Source organism: Dermacentor albipictus, chromosome 2, assembly GCF_038994185.2.
Source record: "Dermacentor albipictus isolate Rhodes 1998 colony chromosome 2, USDA_Dalb.pri_finalv2, whole genome shotgun sequence".
NCBI lineage: Eukaryota > Metazoa > Arthropoda > Arachnida > Ixodida > Ixodidae > Dermacentor > Dermacentor albipictus.
The window spans coordinates 62,402,665-62,423,081 of record NC_091822.1 but is presented as its reverse complement, the minus strand read 5'-3'; the positions used below and the strand labels follow the sequence as shown (position 1 = coordinate 62,423,081).

Sequence of the window (20,417 nt, the reverse complement as noted above, 5' to 3'; positions counted from 1 at the left end):
GGAGAAGTATGGGAGAGGCCTTTGCTCTGCAGTGGGCGTAACTAGGCTGATGATGATGACGATGATTATGATGATGATGCATGCTGAAGCATGAACACACACGTTCGCACACTTACACAATGACACGCGTCCACGCATACACGTCAAGCACGCAAGAGCACGGGCACATGCAATAATGCGCGTGTACACGCATACGCGCATTCACGCATGCACACACGCACACCGTGGTTCGCCCACATGGAAATACAAAATACCGAGGCACTCGCGCGTGCGCACATACACACAACATATATACACACATATACACAACCATACACATACACGCTTCAGACGTGCGCACGCGTAATATATATAGATATATCTGTCCTGGCTGCCTCTCAAACACCGGCGCGTGCAGACAGACTGCATACACTCCCCCTACCATTGCTGTTCCAACGGCATCTGTAAAGAATCGCTCTACGATTTAAATTTAGCGGTTCTTCAAATGAATGTGCCCTCTGCCGGGAGGGTGCGAAAATATTTCCTCCGGTCCTGTGACTTCACCGCCCATCCCTGACTAAAACACTGCTTGAACGCACAAATGTCCAGAATTCCAGAAATGAAATGAAATGTTCAGAATTCCTGGACATTTTTTGCTACTACGACACCTGGAGCACTGACTTTTTTAACGGGTTAATTGTGCAATATTTTCCTCGTTCCTGCTTCTTTTCAGTTGCACATTTTTTTGGCAATTTTTAATAATTATGCAGTTTACGCGCATTTCCGTCACCCCATTCTTCGGACATACGGGTATGTGCCGCAACAGCGGAACATAATCATCACAATATTTCTTTTGAGGCCATGCGTCATTCATGCTACGAGCAAGCCCGTGGCATGTGGTGTTTCGCGTCGAAGCGTTGGCGTGGCGCCACCATGGAAACACACATTTCACTTTTCAAACAACTAGAAATATTCACACTTCGCCTTGCGTTTCTAAATTTAGACAATACGTGAATAATATTGAAATGATCATGTAATATTAGCAAGTGAACATTTCTGGTTATCAGTGGAGTTAAAGTTAGACTCCAGGCGGCGATAGTGTCGCCTGAATTCACGAGCCACGAGCCTGTTTCGAACTAAAGCAGAAGAAGAAGTCCCCATGATGACATCTACCCAAATAATGCAAAACATCTTCCTTATAATATATTAAACGGCTTATTACAGGACCATTTATTGAGTTTATCTATAAGTACGGTCATCGCGACAGACGCCTCACAGTGTGAAGAAAAATCTGGAATTGGCATTTTCTCTCCCGCTCTAAACTGGTCATTTGCAATCAGGATTCCGGACTTTTATTCCGTATTTTTGGCTGAATTTCTAGCTGTAGTCCTAGCCTTACGCAAACTAAATTTGTCAACATCGGCGGTAGTAATTATAACAGATTCTTTATCCTTATGTTCCTCGCTAACAGCAAATGGTGTCACTAACCTTTTACGTACATTTCATTTTCTAGTACCTGCCCACATAAATTTAATTAGATTGCTTTGGGTGCCTGGACATAAAGGATTAGTCATGAACGAAATGGCTGACAGTCTCGCGAGAGCGGCCCTCAGTGGCCCTGTATTACCATTACTTCCTACAATAGCTTACCTGACGACTACTAGATTCAGGAGATATACAATTACTCAAGACTTTTTGAACCTAGCTGTAGCAAATTTTTCCGAGTATCGACACCTCCTATTCCCTTGGCCTAAAAATTCCTTTCACACCAGAAAAATTGAAGTCATCTTTACCCAATTACGTTGTCGAATACCAAAATTAAACTTTTATCGTCACAGGGCTGGTCTGGTGCCCTCCCCTCTGTACCCAGTCTGTGGAGAAGATGAAACAATCGATCATTTTTTCATATTCTGCCGCCGTTTCACTTCTTTAAGAAAAAATCTAGAGTCACGATTTACACAGCTTGGTTTGAGCTTTTCAATTATAAATATCCTTTCTCTAGGAGCCTCCTCTCTTGGACAGTGCCACAGGGATATTTGCTCAACCGTGGAGGATTTTATAATTGCTACAAAGAGATTGTCTTGAATTCTTAAACATTTTATTTTTGTTCATTTCCTCCAGTTAGCTTTACCATTTTCAGTTCTTTAATAAAGATAGCCTAATTTCATCCAAATCTTGGCCAATCCCCCACAGTGGGTGTGCGCCATCGCACAAGGAAAACCAAACCAAACAAAACCAGAAGAAGAAGTATCGTAACGGCATTTCGGATTGCACATCCTGGGCTCTGCGATTTGCGACATCAGCAAGCAAATAAGCGATGCTTCCGAGCTCTGAGCATCAAGCCGATAAGAGCAAGAGGCGGCGTCGCCCTCGAAGAAACTCCGCAAGCTCTAGTGGACGCGAATTTTCTCGGAGCTCCAATTCCTCTGGCGAGCCTGAAGGGACGCGCCAGCGTCCGAGCGATCCCAGTCAAAGAGCTACCGCGGAAGCCCCGTTCGATTCAGCTCAAGCAAGAGGCGCGACCGCCGCCACCGGATCAGTCGCCGAAATTCCTGTGAACGAACCTCCTAAAAGTAAGCGAAGTCTGTCGTTTTACGATGGCGTCCACCCCACTCCATCCGACATCACCACACCTCAGGAACAACAGGCCGGTAGCACCGAACATGGCATGCGCAAACGGGGTATCTTTTCTACGACTGAATCACCTTTTTCGGTAGAACCAGGAACAACCGACGGGCGTCCAACACAAGCTCGAGCAGTCGCCGACGGCAAAGTCCAGCCTCCTCCAGGAGAACGCCACACCTCGCAGCCGACACAGGCACTAGAGTCGGTTGCCGGCGCTCGGTCGATCACAGCCGCTGCGACATCTTCCACATCGAACAACGAAGCAGCCGAGGCAACTCTGACGGCCGAAGTCCGCAGTGCAAAGCTACCGCCTGGTACGGTTAAGGCGAGGACACGCTCCGGCTCTACCGTCACTCTGGCGGTGCCCATCGACGCGGCCTCGAGAAGCGGACAATGAGGAAAGTCGTCGACGCAAGACTCGGGGTCCCGGCGCGAGCCTTCCTTCTCGTCCTTCATTAGAGGTCTCAAGACGTTGACCAGAGAACGCATTGCAGAGCAGGGGGCCAGGCGACGAGGAAGCAAGTCTTCGATCTGGGACTCGGAATATGTGAGCGAGCTGTTTCTTTTCCGGGTTCACGATGTAGTGCACAGGCTCAGCTGTCAGTGTGCGACCTAAGGCAATCGAAAAGCTGTGACATATAGTTGTTGCAATGTGCGTTGCAATGTCATGGGAGTCGCTGAGTTGCGAATCCTGGACTGTATTTTTCAAAGCGAAGCTTTTTCCTGCCTCTTCTCACGACGTTTCGGGCGCTGCTGCTGTGATTGTATTGCCGTGCTTGCCGATGGGTTTCATGCAACGCTACCAGATGGCACTAGCCTCCGCGCATGCCTAGGGAGCCTACATGCAAGCTCTGTTTTAGGGTGGTGACAGCCTTTGTAAAGGTACTTACCGCCAGCAGCTAGATTTGGGGGATAAGCTTACCGACAATTTATAAGATGGGGGAAGCAAAATCGCGAAAAAGAAGCCCAACGGAGGAGTTTTCCTGGAACTTTTGCGGACGTGAAATAATTAACTTTTACAACGAAGCTGTTAAGCGCTCCTTTACCCGCTATCGTGTCGGCGTGTTGAAAAAAATGGCTGTGGCTTAGCTAAGGTTAAGCCCTGGATGCGAAGCATACTAGCCTTTATTTTAGTTGTTGAACCACTGTTTAGCCTGGTGAAGTGCTGTTGCTTGGCTATATTTGGTTCGGCTAGACGAAGAAACAACTCATGCGTTACTCTGCTTCGCCTTCAAGAGTGGAACGCGATAGCGTTCCTGTCGACCCGCCAATGGGTGTAAGACAACGGGCTACGGCGCAGCGACTACGCGCCCCGCATTGGACGCGGTGAGCGTCGAGCAACGCAGCGTTCGGCGTGGCAACGAAATGTGCGCCTGAGCAAGCGATGCACGCCTGAGCCTTAGAAACAGCTCGTTTCTGAGGCAACACCGCATTCACTAGAGGCGCTTTTGTAAAGCTTTGAAGCATCGTACTCGTGGCTCAGTGGTAGCGTCTCCGTCTCACACTCCGGAGACCCTGGTTCGGTTCTCACCCAGCCCATCTTGCAAGAGTTGAGCCAAAGCCACCTAGAATATCAGTCTCTGTAGCACGCCGCAACCTTCGCTTCTCATTCCAACCAGCAGCTCTGTCTCCAGGAGGCATCTCACCTCGTGAGTGTCTAGCAGAGGCAAGCGCAGCTGCTTATATAGACGACCGCACGCCAAGTTTCATCCTAGACGTCAGCGCTCGTTTCTCCCCTGGCGGAGCGATTTCATCTCCAACGGGTGTGGGTTTCGGTCGCCGCTTCCCTTCGCGGTCGCGCTCGCGTTCAGTTCGCGCTGCGCGCGAAACGTCCCTTGTTTGCGACGGCGCCTCTTCGGATGACCGGAAATTATTATTGTGTTGTTAACTGTCACGACAGCAAAGTAAACACGAAAGGGTTGATGCAACCAGGGAAATTCTGCTGATTCACAAGAAAATGGTACGAAAGAAGCAGACGACAGACATGGAATACTGCGGTGCGCCGAGCGAAGTAAACATCTGGCAAACGAAGCGAGATCGTTTATTGATCACTCCTTAGTGTATGACGGTTTCTATATCTAACCCACGTGAAATTAATAATTACTCGGTACATAATCCTTTTATTCATACAAAAACTTTAAGTTCAACGAGTGCTTGTCCTGTCTTCTTTCTCGTGTTTCGTTTTTGTGTGCGCTGTCTTATAATGGAAACCACGTCTGTTGTATGCGCTAGCAGTGGCCGAAGTTCACGCGTGCCGAGAAATTGAATATGTGCATTATGCATTGAACATGACCGGAGTTCATTCCCGCTTCACCACCGCACCGATCGATCGGGTTACTGGACGATACACACCCGCGTCTTGGTCGCGTCGGCATTGCTGAAGCAGGAATGATTAATAATACTTTCAACTTCCGTCTCTTGAGTACTGTTAAAAAATGACCAAGCTGTCTACATTGCTGCCTCTATTCCATATTGTAGGGGATGTACTAGTTAAAGTTGTGTGCGCATGTCGTACTTGTGCTATGCAGCGATATATCTTGTTTATTTCCGCACAGTGTTGATAGAAGTCCGTTGTCGCCATCAGAGACAACACGGATTTGTAGCAAACATAATGTGAGAAACTGCAAAAATGACTTTAGCTCGTAGGTGCCGTATGTATGTGCCGCATCGTATGTGCTGACGATTTTTCCGGCGGCACATACGATGTCGTTTCCAATTACCTGCTCAGCGTCCCTTACATGGTTAAGCAGACGCTGCCCTTTCGCCGCATTGCAGCCATAAAAATAATCGTCAAGCGTACCGATCTTCTTAAAGGCCAATATAGCGTGTGCAGTTTGTTTCACACTAAGGGGAAAACTCGGAACGTATTGCGTCGCGATGCGGCAAGCAATGGAGTCGTGCGGCGGCAGCAGCTCGAGCAGGCGCACACGCTTGAGGGGCTGTGTCGTGATCTGCGTCTTCTGCTACGGCGGCGCGCGCTGGCCGCATTTTCGGGAAGCGTAGTACTGTCAGGGGCAGTGCACCAATTTCATCGGTACTGCGGGAACTGAGCTGATATTCTTTACTAAACGTTGTGCGTCGCCACACTCTGGAAGTAGGAAGTATTTTAATGATTGGAAAATGTAGAGAGGTCGGCCGGATAATGGAGCATCTGGCCTGCTACTCTACGTAAGGGAGGGGGAAGAGGGGAAGAAAAGGGGTCACAATGATGGATGATAATGGGAGGAACGAGGTGAATGACACATTACACAACTGGTATCACAGGCGTGAGTCCAGGCCAGTGTCACCTAGGAAACGTGAAAGTGCACGCATTGTCTCTGTCGTCTGCCAACTCTGTGGCCACGCGCCTAGCAAGAGGTCCTCCGACAGTGGTCCATTGTGGAAATGTCTCAATGTATCTGCCAATGTCAGTCTTTCTCGCGCATACTCAGGGCACACCACGAGCACATGTTCTATAGTCTCTACAGCGCCACACACTGAACAGTCCGGGGAGTCTATCCGTCCAATAATGTGCAAATATTTGCGCGTGAAGGCGACGCCTAATCGCAGTCTGTGTATCAGGCATGTATGAGGGCGTGGAATTCCATGCAGAATAGGAAATTTCCTATCGGGATCCAGGCTTTTAAGGCGGACGTGACGAGCGTCTGGCTGGGCCCAGTATGTTCTCGCCGCACTCCTCATTAATTCCGACAGGAGGCATGTGATGTCCGGTCTAGAGAATGGCACTACAGTTCGCATGCCATTGCTGAGGGCGCGCCTTGCTGCAGCATCGGCCATCTCATTACCGTTGAGCCCACAGTGTCCCGGGATCCATTGGAACACTATGCGGTGGTGTTTTTCTTGAGCGTATGAAAGTAGCTCGGTGATCTGCAGGGCCAGAACCTGATATGCGGTGTGGCGCAGGAAGCATCCCCAAATTTGCAGCGCGGGTTTTGAGTCCGTGAAAATGCACCACTCTTGAGGTCTTTCCCCGCAGAAGTGGCGAATCGCTTCTCGAATAGCCACAAGCTCTGCAGCGGTTGATGTTGAATTATGGTCTAGTATGAAACCTCGAGTCATCTGTTGGGCTGGTATCACCACAGCTGCTGTCGATGCCTTAGGTGAAACGGAGCCGTCTGTGTACACATGAACATATGTCTGGTATTCTGACCAGATGTACGCGAGAGCAAGTTGTTGTAGTCCACTTACGGGAACCAATGATTTCTTTAGTATGCCGGGGACATGTACGCATACGGAAGGTTGAACCATCACCCATGGTGGTTTGACGGGGTGGTATGGAAGGGCATAGCCTGATGTTATGTGGGGTAGATGGCAACGGAGTGCACTTGTGAAACTGCTGTCCGGTCGCTCATGTAGAACCGACGTCAATGGATGACAATGGTGTCGCGTCAGTAAGCGTAAATACACGCGAAGTGGTTCGTGGGACAGGTATATCGGTAATGGGCATACGTGGGCTTCCTCAATTGCGCCTTTGTTGGATGCACGCCGTGGCAACCCGAGGCATATTTTGAGTGCCTGCGCTTGGACGCTCTCTAATGTCCGTAAGCAGGAAATGCTCAAGTTTGAGAGTATCGGAAGGCTGTATCGAATGTAGCCCACGAAAAGAGACTGATAGAGTCTTAGTAATGAGCCTTCCGTGGGGCCCCATTTCATGCCTGTTGCGAAGCGAAGAACATGGCAAAACAGATTAAGTTTTTGCTTCAACATATTAACATGCCTCGTCCATGACAAATCGCGGTCGATGATAATGCCCAAGAATCTGTGGTGGGAGACATAAGGTATTATGACACCATTAATGGAGATCGGGTAGCGGCAGACGGATTTGCGCGTGAATGCAACCACAGCACATTTTTCGGCAGCTAAGCGCAAACCCTGACGCCGTATGTATCGTGAAGTAGATGACACAGCCCGTTGTAATTTCGCACGTAGTTGTGGGCGTGTTGTACCAGAAGCCCAGATGCAGATGTCATCTGCATATGCACTGATGTGGATGTGAGGTGGAAGCTCGCTCACCAGGCCAATCAGTGCCACATTAAATAATGTTGGGCTGAGAACTCCTCCCTGAGGAACTCCACGGCATACCTGATGACGGTTAGTGTCTCCGTCAGGCGTGGACATGTAAACGAAACGGCCGCTGAGGTAGCTCACAATCCACAGGTAGAGCCGGCCGCCAATACCCAAGTCATCTAGGGCATCGAGAATGGCTTCATGAAGGATGTTGTCGTAGGCCCCTTTGATATCTAAGAAAACAGCGGCGACGAGTCGGCGTTGACGTTTTTCATGTTCCAGTGTCGTAACGAGGTCAATGACGCTGTCAATTGAAGAACGACCCCGCCGAAAACCGGTCATCATGTTCGGATAGAGATCATTGCTTTCCAGAAACCATTCGAGCCTCGCCAGGACCATTCGTTCCATAACCTTGCCAACACAGCTGGCTAATGCAACTGGGCGGTATGAGGTAAGCTCATAAGGAGTCTTTCCAGGCTTCAAGAGAGCAACCAGGCGGGTTATCTTCCACTGCTGCGGAACAATACCGGAGACCCATGTGTCGTTGTAATAATTGAGCAGTGCAGTGCGACCAGCCCTGCCAAGGTGAGATAGAGACGAGTACGAGATCCCGTCAGGGCCAGGAGCAGATGAATGCCGACACGACGCAAGAGCAGCCTCTAATTCGGGCATCGTAAAGAGCAAGTCGTAGTGGTCACTTGAGGAAGGTGGCGCAAAAACTTCGAATTGGATAGAGGCTTGTTGAGTTGTGCCCACAATCATTTTGCAGAAGTCGTCCGCTACCTCCACATCATTGCGGCGTTGGTAAAGGGCCAGAGCACTGAAAGGGTACCTTTCTTGTGGGGGAAAACGTAGGCTCCTGACTACATGCCAAATACGTGACAGCGGCTTGCGAGGATCCAGTGATGAGCAGAACTTTCTCCAGCGCTTCCTTCCTAATTTCTCGAGATGGCGCTTTATTTGTCGTTGAGCTCGGCGACAAAGGGAGAGATCGTACGTGGATTTCGTCCTTCTATATTTCCTTTCAGCGCGCCGTCGGACTGCGCGCAACCTCTCGAATTCCACGTCGATAGGAGACCCCGATGAAGGTGCAGATATGGTCCGCGTGGCCTCACCGAGGGCGGACGTAATCAAGTCTTCTATTTGCGTTGGTGACTCGAGATTCGCACAGGAATTCTCCACGAATGTCTTAAAAGTGGGCCAGTCCGTGCACCGCACATGAGACGAAGTGGTAGGTGCGAACCACTTGACGCAGATATACGTTGGTATGTGATCACTGCCATGTGTTTCCACATCACTGAACCAGCTAATAGAAGACTGTAGTCGTGAGGAAACAAACGTCAGGTCCAAGCAGCTACTGTAGGACGTGCCACGCAGAAACGTAGGAGAGCCATCATTAATATTGACGAAATCATGTGAGTGCATAAAATCGGACAAGGCTTTGCCTCGGTTATTCATTACTGTACTTCCCCATTGGGGGTGATGAGCATTGAAGTCGCCCACAATAATATGGGGAGCTGTGCAACTCTGGATTGCTCAGGACAGATACGAGAAATCAATGTGATCTCTGGGTGGAATGTAGCCGCCGAGTATAGAGAAGACCCGCCCTTTAAGCGTTAACGTCAAGCAAATGTAGTGGTTCGTGTTATGGTGCTGGAGGACAAGGCGGTAGTGTGGAATATCTCGGCGTATGCACACTAATACCTTGCTGGTTTCATCAGCTTCTCGAGACCACAGCAATACATATCCAGAAAGGCGGAAAGCAGAAGGCATGTTGGGCTCACATATAACAATCACGGGGAAGCGGTATTTCTGGACGCGCTGTCGGAAGTCACTTAGGCGACCACGCAGGCCTCGGGCATTCCACTGCATCACTACACTACGACGTATGTGCATCGACACAGAGGAGGGGTTGTGTGGTAGCGCCATAGTGAATCACTGCAATGCCGCCAAGAGCGGCTCAATTGCATCCAAAAACTGAACAACAACCCTTGCTGTTGGCGTATTGAGGCCTGAAAGCAGCGTTCGCATGGAATGTAAAAGTTGTTTCAGAAGAACGTTCACCTGCTGGTCTTCTGGCTTGTCCTTAATGTCCACTGGACCGGCACGGATTGATGGACGCGTTGGTTCGACGACTTTGGATGGCAGAGCAGGCCATTCCACATCAGAGGAGGTGGATAATGTACCCGCATCTTTCTGAACCACCGTGGTAATATGTGGCGCTGCAGCAGGCGGCGTCTTATCATTCTGCAGCTCAATACGTAGAGGCAACGGAGCTGAGAGTTGCTGTGACGTCGGCTGAGACAGACTAGTGACGTGTGACTCTGGGCGTCGGTGTCGGGAACGACGTTTGCGGCGACGAATAGACGCGGCCGCTTCTTGGTGACTTGAGTGTTCTTTTACCATCTTCTTTAGGATAAGCCTCTCGTTCTTCATCCTAGGACAGTCTTTAGCCGTCGCCTCATGAGCGCCGAAGCAGTTGGTGCACTTGACTGTCTCCGTCTTGCAAGTGTCATGCTGGTGCGATCCGCCGCATCGACGGCAGGATATTTCGTTTCTGCAAACAGCACTCACATGGCCAATCCTGTTGCATTTGTGGCATTGAACAGGCTTGGGAACATACAGACGGACAGGGTGCCGCACATAGCCCACCTTGACGTGGGATGGGATAGAGTCGGCTTCAAAAACTACTTTAACACACTGTGATCGGCCGAAACGATGAATATCGACTATCTTGGCCGTAGATTTGATGAGTGTGCGCAGGTCGCTGTCTGTTATTTCAGGGTCTACGTCTGTAATAACTCCAGCGGAAGTCCGTTTTCCGTGAGAGAGATAGGGGCGGACCGGCATACCGCCTAACACTCCAATTTCTTTCAGTTTGTCCACGGACGCCCGAGATTTCACATCTACCGTAAGGACATTCTTCCAAGCGTTGATTCTCACCTCTTGGACTTGTCCCGGAATCAGCTGGTCGAAGAATTGGGACAGCCGCTGTCTGTTGATTGTATTCAAATTAGCCGTCTCCGTTGTGGCTACGAAAGCCACAGAGAATCCGTCAGGTGCGTCAACATTCTCTGCATGCAACTCCCTCGCTGCTGATGTCCGGCGTAACGCGCCAAGTTTGTCAACAGTCTTTTTAGTCGACTCACCAGCTGTTGATGTCCGGCGCAACTTCCTTTTCAGGCGGCGCGATTCAACAGGCGTGAAGCTGCTACTGTCGGAATCCATCTCAGTCACCGTGGAGTCATCTGCCGAATCTGGAAGCTCCACGTCGGTGACGGTCGTAGCACAGAGGGCACCAACCGGCCGAGCAGCCGCTGGGTCAACTGCGTCGACGGGAAGCTGCACGGGACGTGTGCCCGCCATCCCGAAGGACGACGCGATCACTGTGTACACACAATATTAAAAAGCTACAGAAAAAAGGAACAGCCGAAAGCACAGATGCTCTCTACCGTCACTTCTTCTTCCTCTTCCCTCTTGCCACACTCTGATCCTTCATTGGCGATAATGGAGTTCCACAAACTTCTTTTGACAACATGGTTCATTTGTTCTTTCGAAGGGCCGGAGTACTGAGCGTGTGCACGTATATTTCTTCACTGTGTGTGCTACCGTAATGAGCAGCGACAAAACGCACCAAGATGTGCGCGCAACGTGCTCAGTCTTTGTTTGACTCGAAAGGAAAACAAAGCACTCAACAATGGGAGTCGAACACGGTGAAACAAACGGACACGATTAAATGAACGTTTTAGGTTCAGACAATGAGCTGGAAGTGATTTTTCTCGATAATCATTCGCTACACCAGACAGACCCTGCCCGCCGGTGGGGAATTGGACACGTCACGCTCGGAACTTCAGTTAGTATCTCGTCATGTCCCCAGCGGCAGCGATCGCTCATCCTGGAAGGCAGGGAAGTGTAGAATGACTTGATCAGGGATGTGTTCATTCGCTGCACGTCTCAGTCACTGACGATGGTGGATCGAAGCCTATCCTCGGGCGACTGATAGAGGGGATGTTGCGCCAGCGATACTCTCAACGAGCCCCAGGCATTTTAAATGATGTTGGCGCCCGGGGATTGAGGCGGCCGCTCCAAGAGAGTGACTGCGCGCTCTTCTAGCAGTTCTTGCACAGCACGAGCAGTGTGGATCGGCGTCCTATCGCGTTAGAATATATAGTCGCCTTCCAGCAACGGGCCGTCAAGAATGTATGGAATCAGTACGTCGTCTATGACTGCCATGCAGCGATGAACTTACATTCGAGGCGTATCTGTGGGCGTCGCGCAACGCTTAGCAAAGAATACCGGCTCCTTTCACGCAGTAACGATGTGATCAGCGCCCTGCACCTGACAGTAGAACGTTTCTCGACAATGCGGCCAGCGTGCGCCGCCGTAGCAGACGACGCCGTTCAAGATCCCGCCCCTCGAGCATCTGCGCGAGCTGCTGCGCTTCGAGTTTTCCCCTAAATATGAGAGAGACTGTACACCGCCCTTCGAAGGAAATGTCCACGCGCACACACCGCGCGCGGCGCGAAACGTGCCCAAACACGCGCAGTGCAGGAGGCAATCAAGGCGGCGCGAACGAGAGATGGGAGAGGGGTACCACCGCTAATAGAATTTTGCTCCGCATGCGGCGCTCTCAACGCCAGCGCAGCAGCGCCGCTCTCGGTGCCGTTCTTGTCTATGGGGAACCAGCGCTGGAGTTTTCACGGCGCCTGCAGCGCCGCACTGGCGGTCAGAACGTGCACAATGCAGCCTCCCCCGCGGACGAAAATTGCGTTGCGTGCCCTTAAAGTCAAAGGAAAACAAAAGGGCGCCGACGATACTGTTGCGTATACAAGTGCCACAACTAAGTCGGGATGAGGGAGGATGTATCCTTCTACGTCTTTCCATCTAAACCCTATACGAACAAGAACGGAGGCGGCGTTGGATCCAAGCAGTCAGGCGAGCGGAGTAAGCTCCCGTCTTGTCGCCCCGCCAAGCGGTGTCGGGCTGGTTTCTAAATCAACTTTCGCGTGTATCCCTGGTTTATTCGATAGTGAAGATGGTCAGCCATGGCAGACAGTACCAAACAGCAGAATCTGCAGTCGGTATTTCGTCGGAAACAAAATGAGCAATAGCATGCACCATCCGGCATATGTACCATTTTTCCTTCGCAATGCCACCGCCAAGCCCTTTCTAACGCCACCGCACCAAGTGAACGATACGAAAGGTAAAAATTATCCATTCATTGCCAAGAATTATGTGGGAGGGAAGCTGCCTTGTAATACGAGTTGTATGCGCATAGTGCCGGCGCACGCGCGACTAAGCCACCTATGTGTTTATAGAAATGCGCATGTGGATGAGGACTCGGCGCTGAGATGCATCCGGCAAATTTATGTAATTAGTGCTAAATGTAGCCAGGATTGTTAGAATCAAGCAGCGGAGCACTCAAACCTTTGCTTGCGCGAGTCAGCTGATGCGATAAAGCTTTCTTCTCCATTGACTGCTGAGGCGAAGTAACATCAGAATTTTTTACGTCTAGCCAGAGTAATATGGAATATCTTCAGGCCAACTAATACTTACGAAACCATAGCGCAGCACGACCGGAGCCATAACTGCTAGATTTGCGAGGCAGGCAGCCACGCAAGCATGGCATCGGTACACGACGCAACCGTTAAAGAAACACACGTGCTCGCCGCGACGCACTGTGAAAAATAATTAAAGCTTAAAAAGCTTGTTTCGTCATTTCTTCACTTGATGGCGCTAGCTTCTTTACAAAAACTCCACTTCAAGCGGCGCGAAAACGGAAACATACGAACTATAATACGGCTGCGTATGTGTGTGTCGTCTGGTTGTATGGCTGAAATATGCCGCGTTTCGTCGCCAGGGCGGCGTGCAACGCACTCTTTTCGACGCGCCGCCTATCCAGCGCTGGTTCCCCATACCGCCGCGACGCCACGAGCAACACCGCCGCGCCTGAGGAGCTGGGTTGAGCTCTCGTAATATGCTTCGCATAAAAAAAACAAGCCCGGCGATAGGGCAATGGCGGGCCGACGCGCGGCGGAGGTGACGCAGACGTTAAGAATTAACGAAGTGTGTCGGTATTGCTACAGATCCCTAGATCACCCGATGCGTTTTCTCGCCGTCGCGTGCTTTTTTTTTTTTAGAGCGAAGATTTCTTTCTCTGTTCTCTCGATTTTCCGGGCGTTGCTGTGATGGTCTTGCCGTGTTCTGCTGGGTTTCTTGCAATGCTACCAGATGGCACTAGTCTCCGCGAATCCCGTATGGCAGCGCTGTGACAGCGCTGAACAGTTTGTGCGTATAGCACGTGCTGTGCTTGCTTTCCTGTACGACAGTAATGCAGGTGCTCAGCTGTGGAGGTCGCGTGCTGTGCTCTGATAGTGTAAACATTACAATCGTCCATAGCCTGAAGAGCGCCCTCGGTGCTAGCGTCTTAAGCGTCTCGACAGCATGCTCGCCAGGAATGCAGAAGGAGCAGGTTAACACGCGCCAGCAAAATGGCTGCAAAGCATGCACTCAGCGTCGAGGACACCCAGGCCCGAAAGTATGGTCGCGCGTATCAGGAGCGTCTTCGCTGTGCAGCGTAACGTGGTGCAAACGCCGAACCTATGTATACAATACATCGATGCAATTATATTATTTAAATTGCGCGCAGCTCTATAATATCGTTTAACACTTCTGTCACGATGCGATGTGCGATGTGAAGCATTGATAATGATCAGTCCTTTCATGCATTATATACAATGACGCGCAACAACGTATCAAACAAACACGTCTCCCTGTGTATTCTGTGGAATACGCAGAAAAACAGCAGCGGCGCACGCAGTGTAACGTGCAACATCAACTCCCCACTCTGGTATTGGTCTAAACACTGAAGAACTTACGCGCTCGCCGCCAACGTCACCGCTAATTATTGTCAATCAAAGCAATGCCATGTAATGCCGTCGGGCCCTGAGGGTAATGAAATAAATAAATAAATAAATAAATAAATAAATAAATAAATAAATAAATAAATAAATAAACCGCATACAAAGCTTTGCTTATATTGATTACCACAGTTCACGGGATCCGTCGATGTTTTTTCTTTGAGGCACGTATGTACCGAAGGACCACAGAAAATGTTTTCGAGCATGGAAATTGCGAGATGGCCTAATTTTATTCGGACATCGCTCCACACTGTGAAACGTCAGCAGCCGCTGTCATAATTGCGAGGACTAGTATACCGACTGCCCCTTTCAGTTGGAGGGCAGCGGGGCTCGCACTAAGAAAATGTCATTCTTTTTCTCAATCCGGTGGCTCCAAAATACCTCCTATCGAGGATGCTTGTGTGAAAAGCACCACAGAGCGTGCGACGCACTACCTGGAAGTGCTCGAAGTTGGGAGTGCATAATCAAGCACGTCGTGCCAAACTATAACGGCTGAAACCACAGCGTTTTGGCTACTGCACCTTAATCTCGACCCCAGTCTCCATTATGTCACCGCGAACAGTACAGGTACTGCTTGTTTGCTGACGCGACAGTTGAGTCGAGCAAACACTGGCTGTAAGCATACGACAAGAGGCTGAGCGCTATGGCTACGTTCGCTGGCTCGTTCCAGAAACGGCTGGCAAGATAACGCTGCCGAATGCAAGCACTGAAATTCTGGCGTATAGATCATTCCACAACAAGTCTCTTCGCTATAGCGGCACGGAATTCTGTCACAGGGTAGCCGAATAGCGAGCTAAAAATACCAAGTAGTGTCAACGCATAAGCCTGGTCTCCTGGGTAACCTCGCCAGCGTATTTTACAATATAACACATGCTATGGTTCCTCAGCAAAAGCACGCAAATCTAGATAATGAAAGGTGAGAACAACAAATGGCCTGCGTCATTATCAATGTTTCTCGGATTACGTTCATGCCCGAACGGTAGGTGTCGGGATATCCACGTAAAGAAAGCAAAAAATAAATTGAAAAGCGCATGTGCCTTCTTTCTGGTAACATATACGCGCCCTCACTTTTTCTCAGCGTGTAATTTTGGTATCGGGATTGAGTGAAATATTTCTTTCCTGCTTCATTTTACAGGGGCAGCGCGGTTCACGGATAGTGGTCAGAGTAGCAGGGATACCTATCACAAAGCAGCAAATCCTCCTCATGGCCATCTTAATTTTCATAGTGACAACCGTGACAGCCGCCGTCGTCATCCTGTTCAGACGAGAGCAAGAAACTGCTCCGACAAATCTGTACTGCAAGACCAAAGATTGCCTCGATCATGCCTGGCGCCTTTCCGATAAACTAAATAGCAGCCTCGATCCCTGCCAAAACTTCGGGGCTTACGTCTGTTCCGCTTGGTCCCCACCAAAGGGGTACCTTGAGCACTCTAACTCAGCCATGGATGACGTACGGAAATCTTGGTTCCCACTGTTCGGAAATATTCTTAGAGAAGGCGCCAAAACAATTCGGGTTGGCCACAAGCCGCTAGTCATGTACGCCACATGCATGGGCGACAGTAAACAGTACGGCTCGAACGTGGATATCTTCTGGAAGTTCCTAAAGGAGTGTAGGCTGTCGTGGCCGGAAGAGCCAGAGTCAAGTGACACCAGCGCCCTCGATGTACTGATAACGCTCGCGTTCAAGTGGCAGGTTTCACTCTTCTTTCAATTGAGACTACTGCGCTTGGGACCCGCACCGAATTGGCGTTTGACTTTAGATCCAGGCCCACTTGTACCGCTAATGTACCAGCATCATCTCATGATCAAAAATACCGGCGGATACGCCAAGTACTGGGCTGCGTTCTTCTCCACTCTCAAGGGAAGCTATGACAAGGACGCGACGATAAACCAGACGCTCATAGAGACAACCATGTTGTTGGAAGGGGACGTCTTTAGAAGCCTCCTATTTGCCATGCGTCCACTTGTAGTCCAACAACTACTGGTGCCAATCGCCAAGATTATTCTCTACACTCCGCCTCTGGACTCGAAGCAGTGGCTACGGGCATTAAAGCAGTTAGAGCTTCAGCCTGAGATGGAATCCAACGACCAGGTTCTCATAGCCGACAAAAACTTCTTCCAGACCATGGCGGCCGTGATGGCCTCGTACACGGACACCCAGCTGCTGTCCCTCATTGCGTGGTCTTGCGTGCAGCTCCTGGCACCGGCAGTGGATTTGCAGCTGCTGAAGTACCGGTACGACGAAGGTGTCATACTTTACCGGCCATACTTCTGCGAACGTTTTGTCGAGACCGCCTACCGACTCCTCGTGGTTGCTCTCACCTCTGTGTCGCGCTTCTCAAGACAGGAACGCGCCGTCATCTCAGCGAACTTCGACCACCTGGTTGCAACTGCCAGCGCTTTGGTCAACGCCACAGACTGGCTGGATGCCGAGAACCGACAACTTGCCGCTGTGAAGCTGGCTTCGACACGCCTGCAGCTGTGGCCCCCAGAGCATTTCCTGGAGAACGAGGCACTCGACCGCATGTACGCGGCTTTTCCGAACGCCGAATTGCCGTTTGCAGAATATTGGATCCAATCGAGTCGGTCTGCCGCTGATACGTACCATGCGAGTGCCAATATCGACGTCTTAAGCTACATGGTCAACTACGAACTGCCGTACCTCTTATACGATGCTGCAAGTGGCGCAGTGAAAGTAGCTGTGGGTGCCATTACTCCGCCCCTGTACTACTCTGAAGGGACCAAAGCTATGTTCTACGGAGGACTCGGATTCTCAATGGCGGTGAATCTCATCGCATCCATGGACAAACAGGGACTGCGGTGGCATCCAAACGGCACTTTCGGCGACTCCTTTTTATCCCAGTAAGCTTCTTTAGCCCAGTTTTGCGAATGTAATCATTTTCACTTCTACAAGGCAGGTTATTCCAGAACAACACAGATAGACTACTTTCCTAATATGATAGACATAATCAATCCATTATTTTTGCTATTTCGCCAAGTTACAGCTTATGGTGATGCGCTATCGTTGGCCATAACACGGTTGTTTGAACTCAGCTAGCCTTTGTATGTAAGTGTGCGAAGAAATTTCTAGAATGAGTAAGGAGTTCCTTTTGCCTGTAATAATAGCCGGATGTTCGCCTATATTGATAATCGAACTGGAAGAGCTAGTTTCTCATCTGATATATGACTGAAGAACTTTATATCGCGATATGCTCTCAAGTACGCACGACTGCTTTTTGAAATAGCTTGGAAAGGTTTACAGAGTGAAGCCACCTAAACACTATACGAACTTCACATTGTAGAAGTTATCTGAAAGCGCATCGCTGCGTCCACAATATTCAAAACTGGATGTTCTCTACCAGAACTTTTTTCCGCTAAACGGACGCGAAAATGCTTAATTAATAATCACAACGCCAATCTGAAATGTCCTGTCTTACTTAGTGCTCTGTGAACGCCGAACCTCCGTTTTGTTAAAACTGTCAAAGATTACAGTACTCTTCTTTACAGCGCCGCTTCTCGAGCCTTCGAAGACCGGGACGGCTGCCTGACGACTGCAGAGGAGGCTCCCGTGGTCGACTCCCCCACCTATCAGACCCGACCAGGCTCCAGGACCAGCGTCTTTCCCGAGATTCCCGCACTCGAAGTGGCCTACGCAGCATACAGGCGTTCCATCAGCGAAAGCGACGACGACAGTCCGCAGGGTATTTCCCGGAATCTCTCGGGCGATCAGGTGTTCTTCATGACTTTGTGCTACATGACGTGCAGCCTTCCCGGAGCCGTGGGTCCAAACACGGTGGACTGCAACAAGGCTGTGAGGAATTCGGAGGCATTCGCGCAGGCTTTTCAATGCCCGTACGGATCAAAAATGAATCCCAAGAAGAAGTGCACATTCTTCACCCGATAAGTGCGGACGGGAAAGGACCCAAATCACGCACGATGTTTACCACGCCACAAGTGTGAACGTACAAAATATGCTTATCAGTGTAAGACAAAATACTTTTTGCCGGGACCTTGCAATGCCTTAAAATGTGCTCGCAGTCTTTTGCAAAGCGATGGCGATTTTGCATGAGGGCGTCCGCAGTGCATCTGGCACGTCGTCTACGTGCCTTGTTCTGGCGTACGACGCACTCTAAGATACTGACACGTTTTATTTGGACGTTTCATGGCGGTCCTGTTTGTTTGTTTTTGCTTCCTTCTTATTGCCCGTTCTTCAGCTCTCTGACTTCTTTTGCATTTAAAAATGTTACGTTTAGTTAGCAACAATGTGCCCATCTGGGTGTGTCAGACGTCGAAAAACATAGACGTCATCTAACGCGTTTGCGGGCTGTTTGCACTTTTGTTTAATTTTTGTTTGCGAAGCCCGATTCATGAACGTGTTTTCGAAGGCAATGCCCAAAGCATTTCTTGGCTGTGCTTAAGAGGATTTTTTTTTATTTCATCAAGATTTTTTTTGTAATTCGCGGCTGCCTAGCGTGCGTTTTCTATGCGCGTCTGCCCTGCGCCATTGAATATTCTACAGTTGGCTGAAGGGCACCTGGTGCACACTTACAGAAAGCTTGAAACAAGCTCATATTTGACAGGTTTGAACTGCTTCCCGAGCCAAATTATTCGTATCATTTCTCTAGTAACTGCCACACAAAGGGTTCAGTGAATAAAACATTGTTTTTGGCGAATTTTCCGGCAGCTCGACTGCGGTTCTCGCAGCGCTCGTTAGCGGTTCTCGAGACGAATGAAAACAAACTGCACAGAAAGCGTGGCGTTCTGTTGCCGTGCCAACTTATCCAATGCATTAAACGTTCGATTGTTAGCACGTTGCACATTGATGTAGAGTTCACGCCCGAGTGATGAATAAATTTCAAAGCTGAGGATTATTTCTTACATTCATGCCAGTCACTGCCCGTGTTGATGGTCAGCATGGTGGATAGTGATTGAAACCAAGTGAAAACCGCACCTTTACAGCACGGTATATTTATTAATGTGATTAGCTTTCTTTGCCTACTTTGGTCGTGTTCTATCTATCTATCTATCTATCTATCTATCTATCTATCTATCTATCTATCTATCTATCTATCTATCTATCTATCTATCTATCTATCTATCTATCTATCTATCTATCTATCTGTCTGTCTGTCTGTCTGTCTGTCTGTCTGTCTGTCTGTCTGTCTGTCTGTCTATCTATCTATCTATCTATCTATCTATCTATCTATCTATCTATCTATCTGTCTATCTATCTATCTATCTATCTATCTATCTATCTATCTATCTATCTATCTATCTATCTATCTATCTATCTATCTGTCCTCTATCGTCGACCCAGTGCCCTATGTTGCCTACCTGCTTGAACAGCAAGGTAAATGCTGGTGGTTTATGCCATCGTGTTCGGTCCATCGTCTTATTTCAAGCTTAGTGGCCTTACTCTTCTCATACCGTTGTCGTCACACCTTCTACGCCGAGTTATGGCGTTTAACATTCAAGTGCCTTTCATGCCCGAGTGAAGACCAAATTTCAAAGCTGAGGATAATTTGATGCCTTCATGCCATTTACAGGTGGCGTCGAGGGTAAATAAGGGGGTAAGAGAGTAAAAGCAATTGAAAATCACAACGTTTGGCGCACCTTATTATATTTACTATTGCGATTAGCTTTCTTTGCCTACTTCAGTCGTTTTGAGCCTATCTATATATCTATCTATCTCCGTCGTGATCGGTCTGTCTACATCATTCCACATTCGCGATCTGACTCTCGTCATGCTGCCGTCGTCACAACTTCTATGTCTAAATATGTGCTCGTGGTTGTGATGCCGTCGAGGTCGTTCCACTGTCGTCATTGCATTTTAGTCATCTAACTCTCATCATGCAGGCGTCATGATGTCGTCGTCACGTGGTCGCT

At 49.4% G+C, this 20,417-nt stretch overlaps 1 protein-coding gene across 1 annotated transcript; it reads left to right on the top strand.

Annotated features, from left to right (window-relative positions):
• The first annotated feature begins 2,237 nt into the window (after positions 1-2,237).
• Positions 2,238-19,196, top strand: LOC135908986 (phosphate-regulating neutral endopeptidase PHEX-like). Its single transcript, XM_065440847.1, has 3 exons — positions 2,238-3,151; positions 15,667-17,393; positions 18,039-19,196. Exons 2-3 carry the CDS (start codon positions 15,736-15,738, stop codon positions 18,433-18,435), a joined length of 2,055 nt encoding a protein of 684 aa, XP_065296919.1. The 5' UTR covers positions 2,238-3,151; positions 15,667-15,735; the 3' UTR covers positions 18,436-19,196.
• Positions 19,197-20,417: the final 1,221 nt, after the last annotated feature.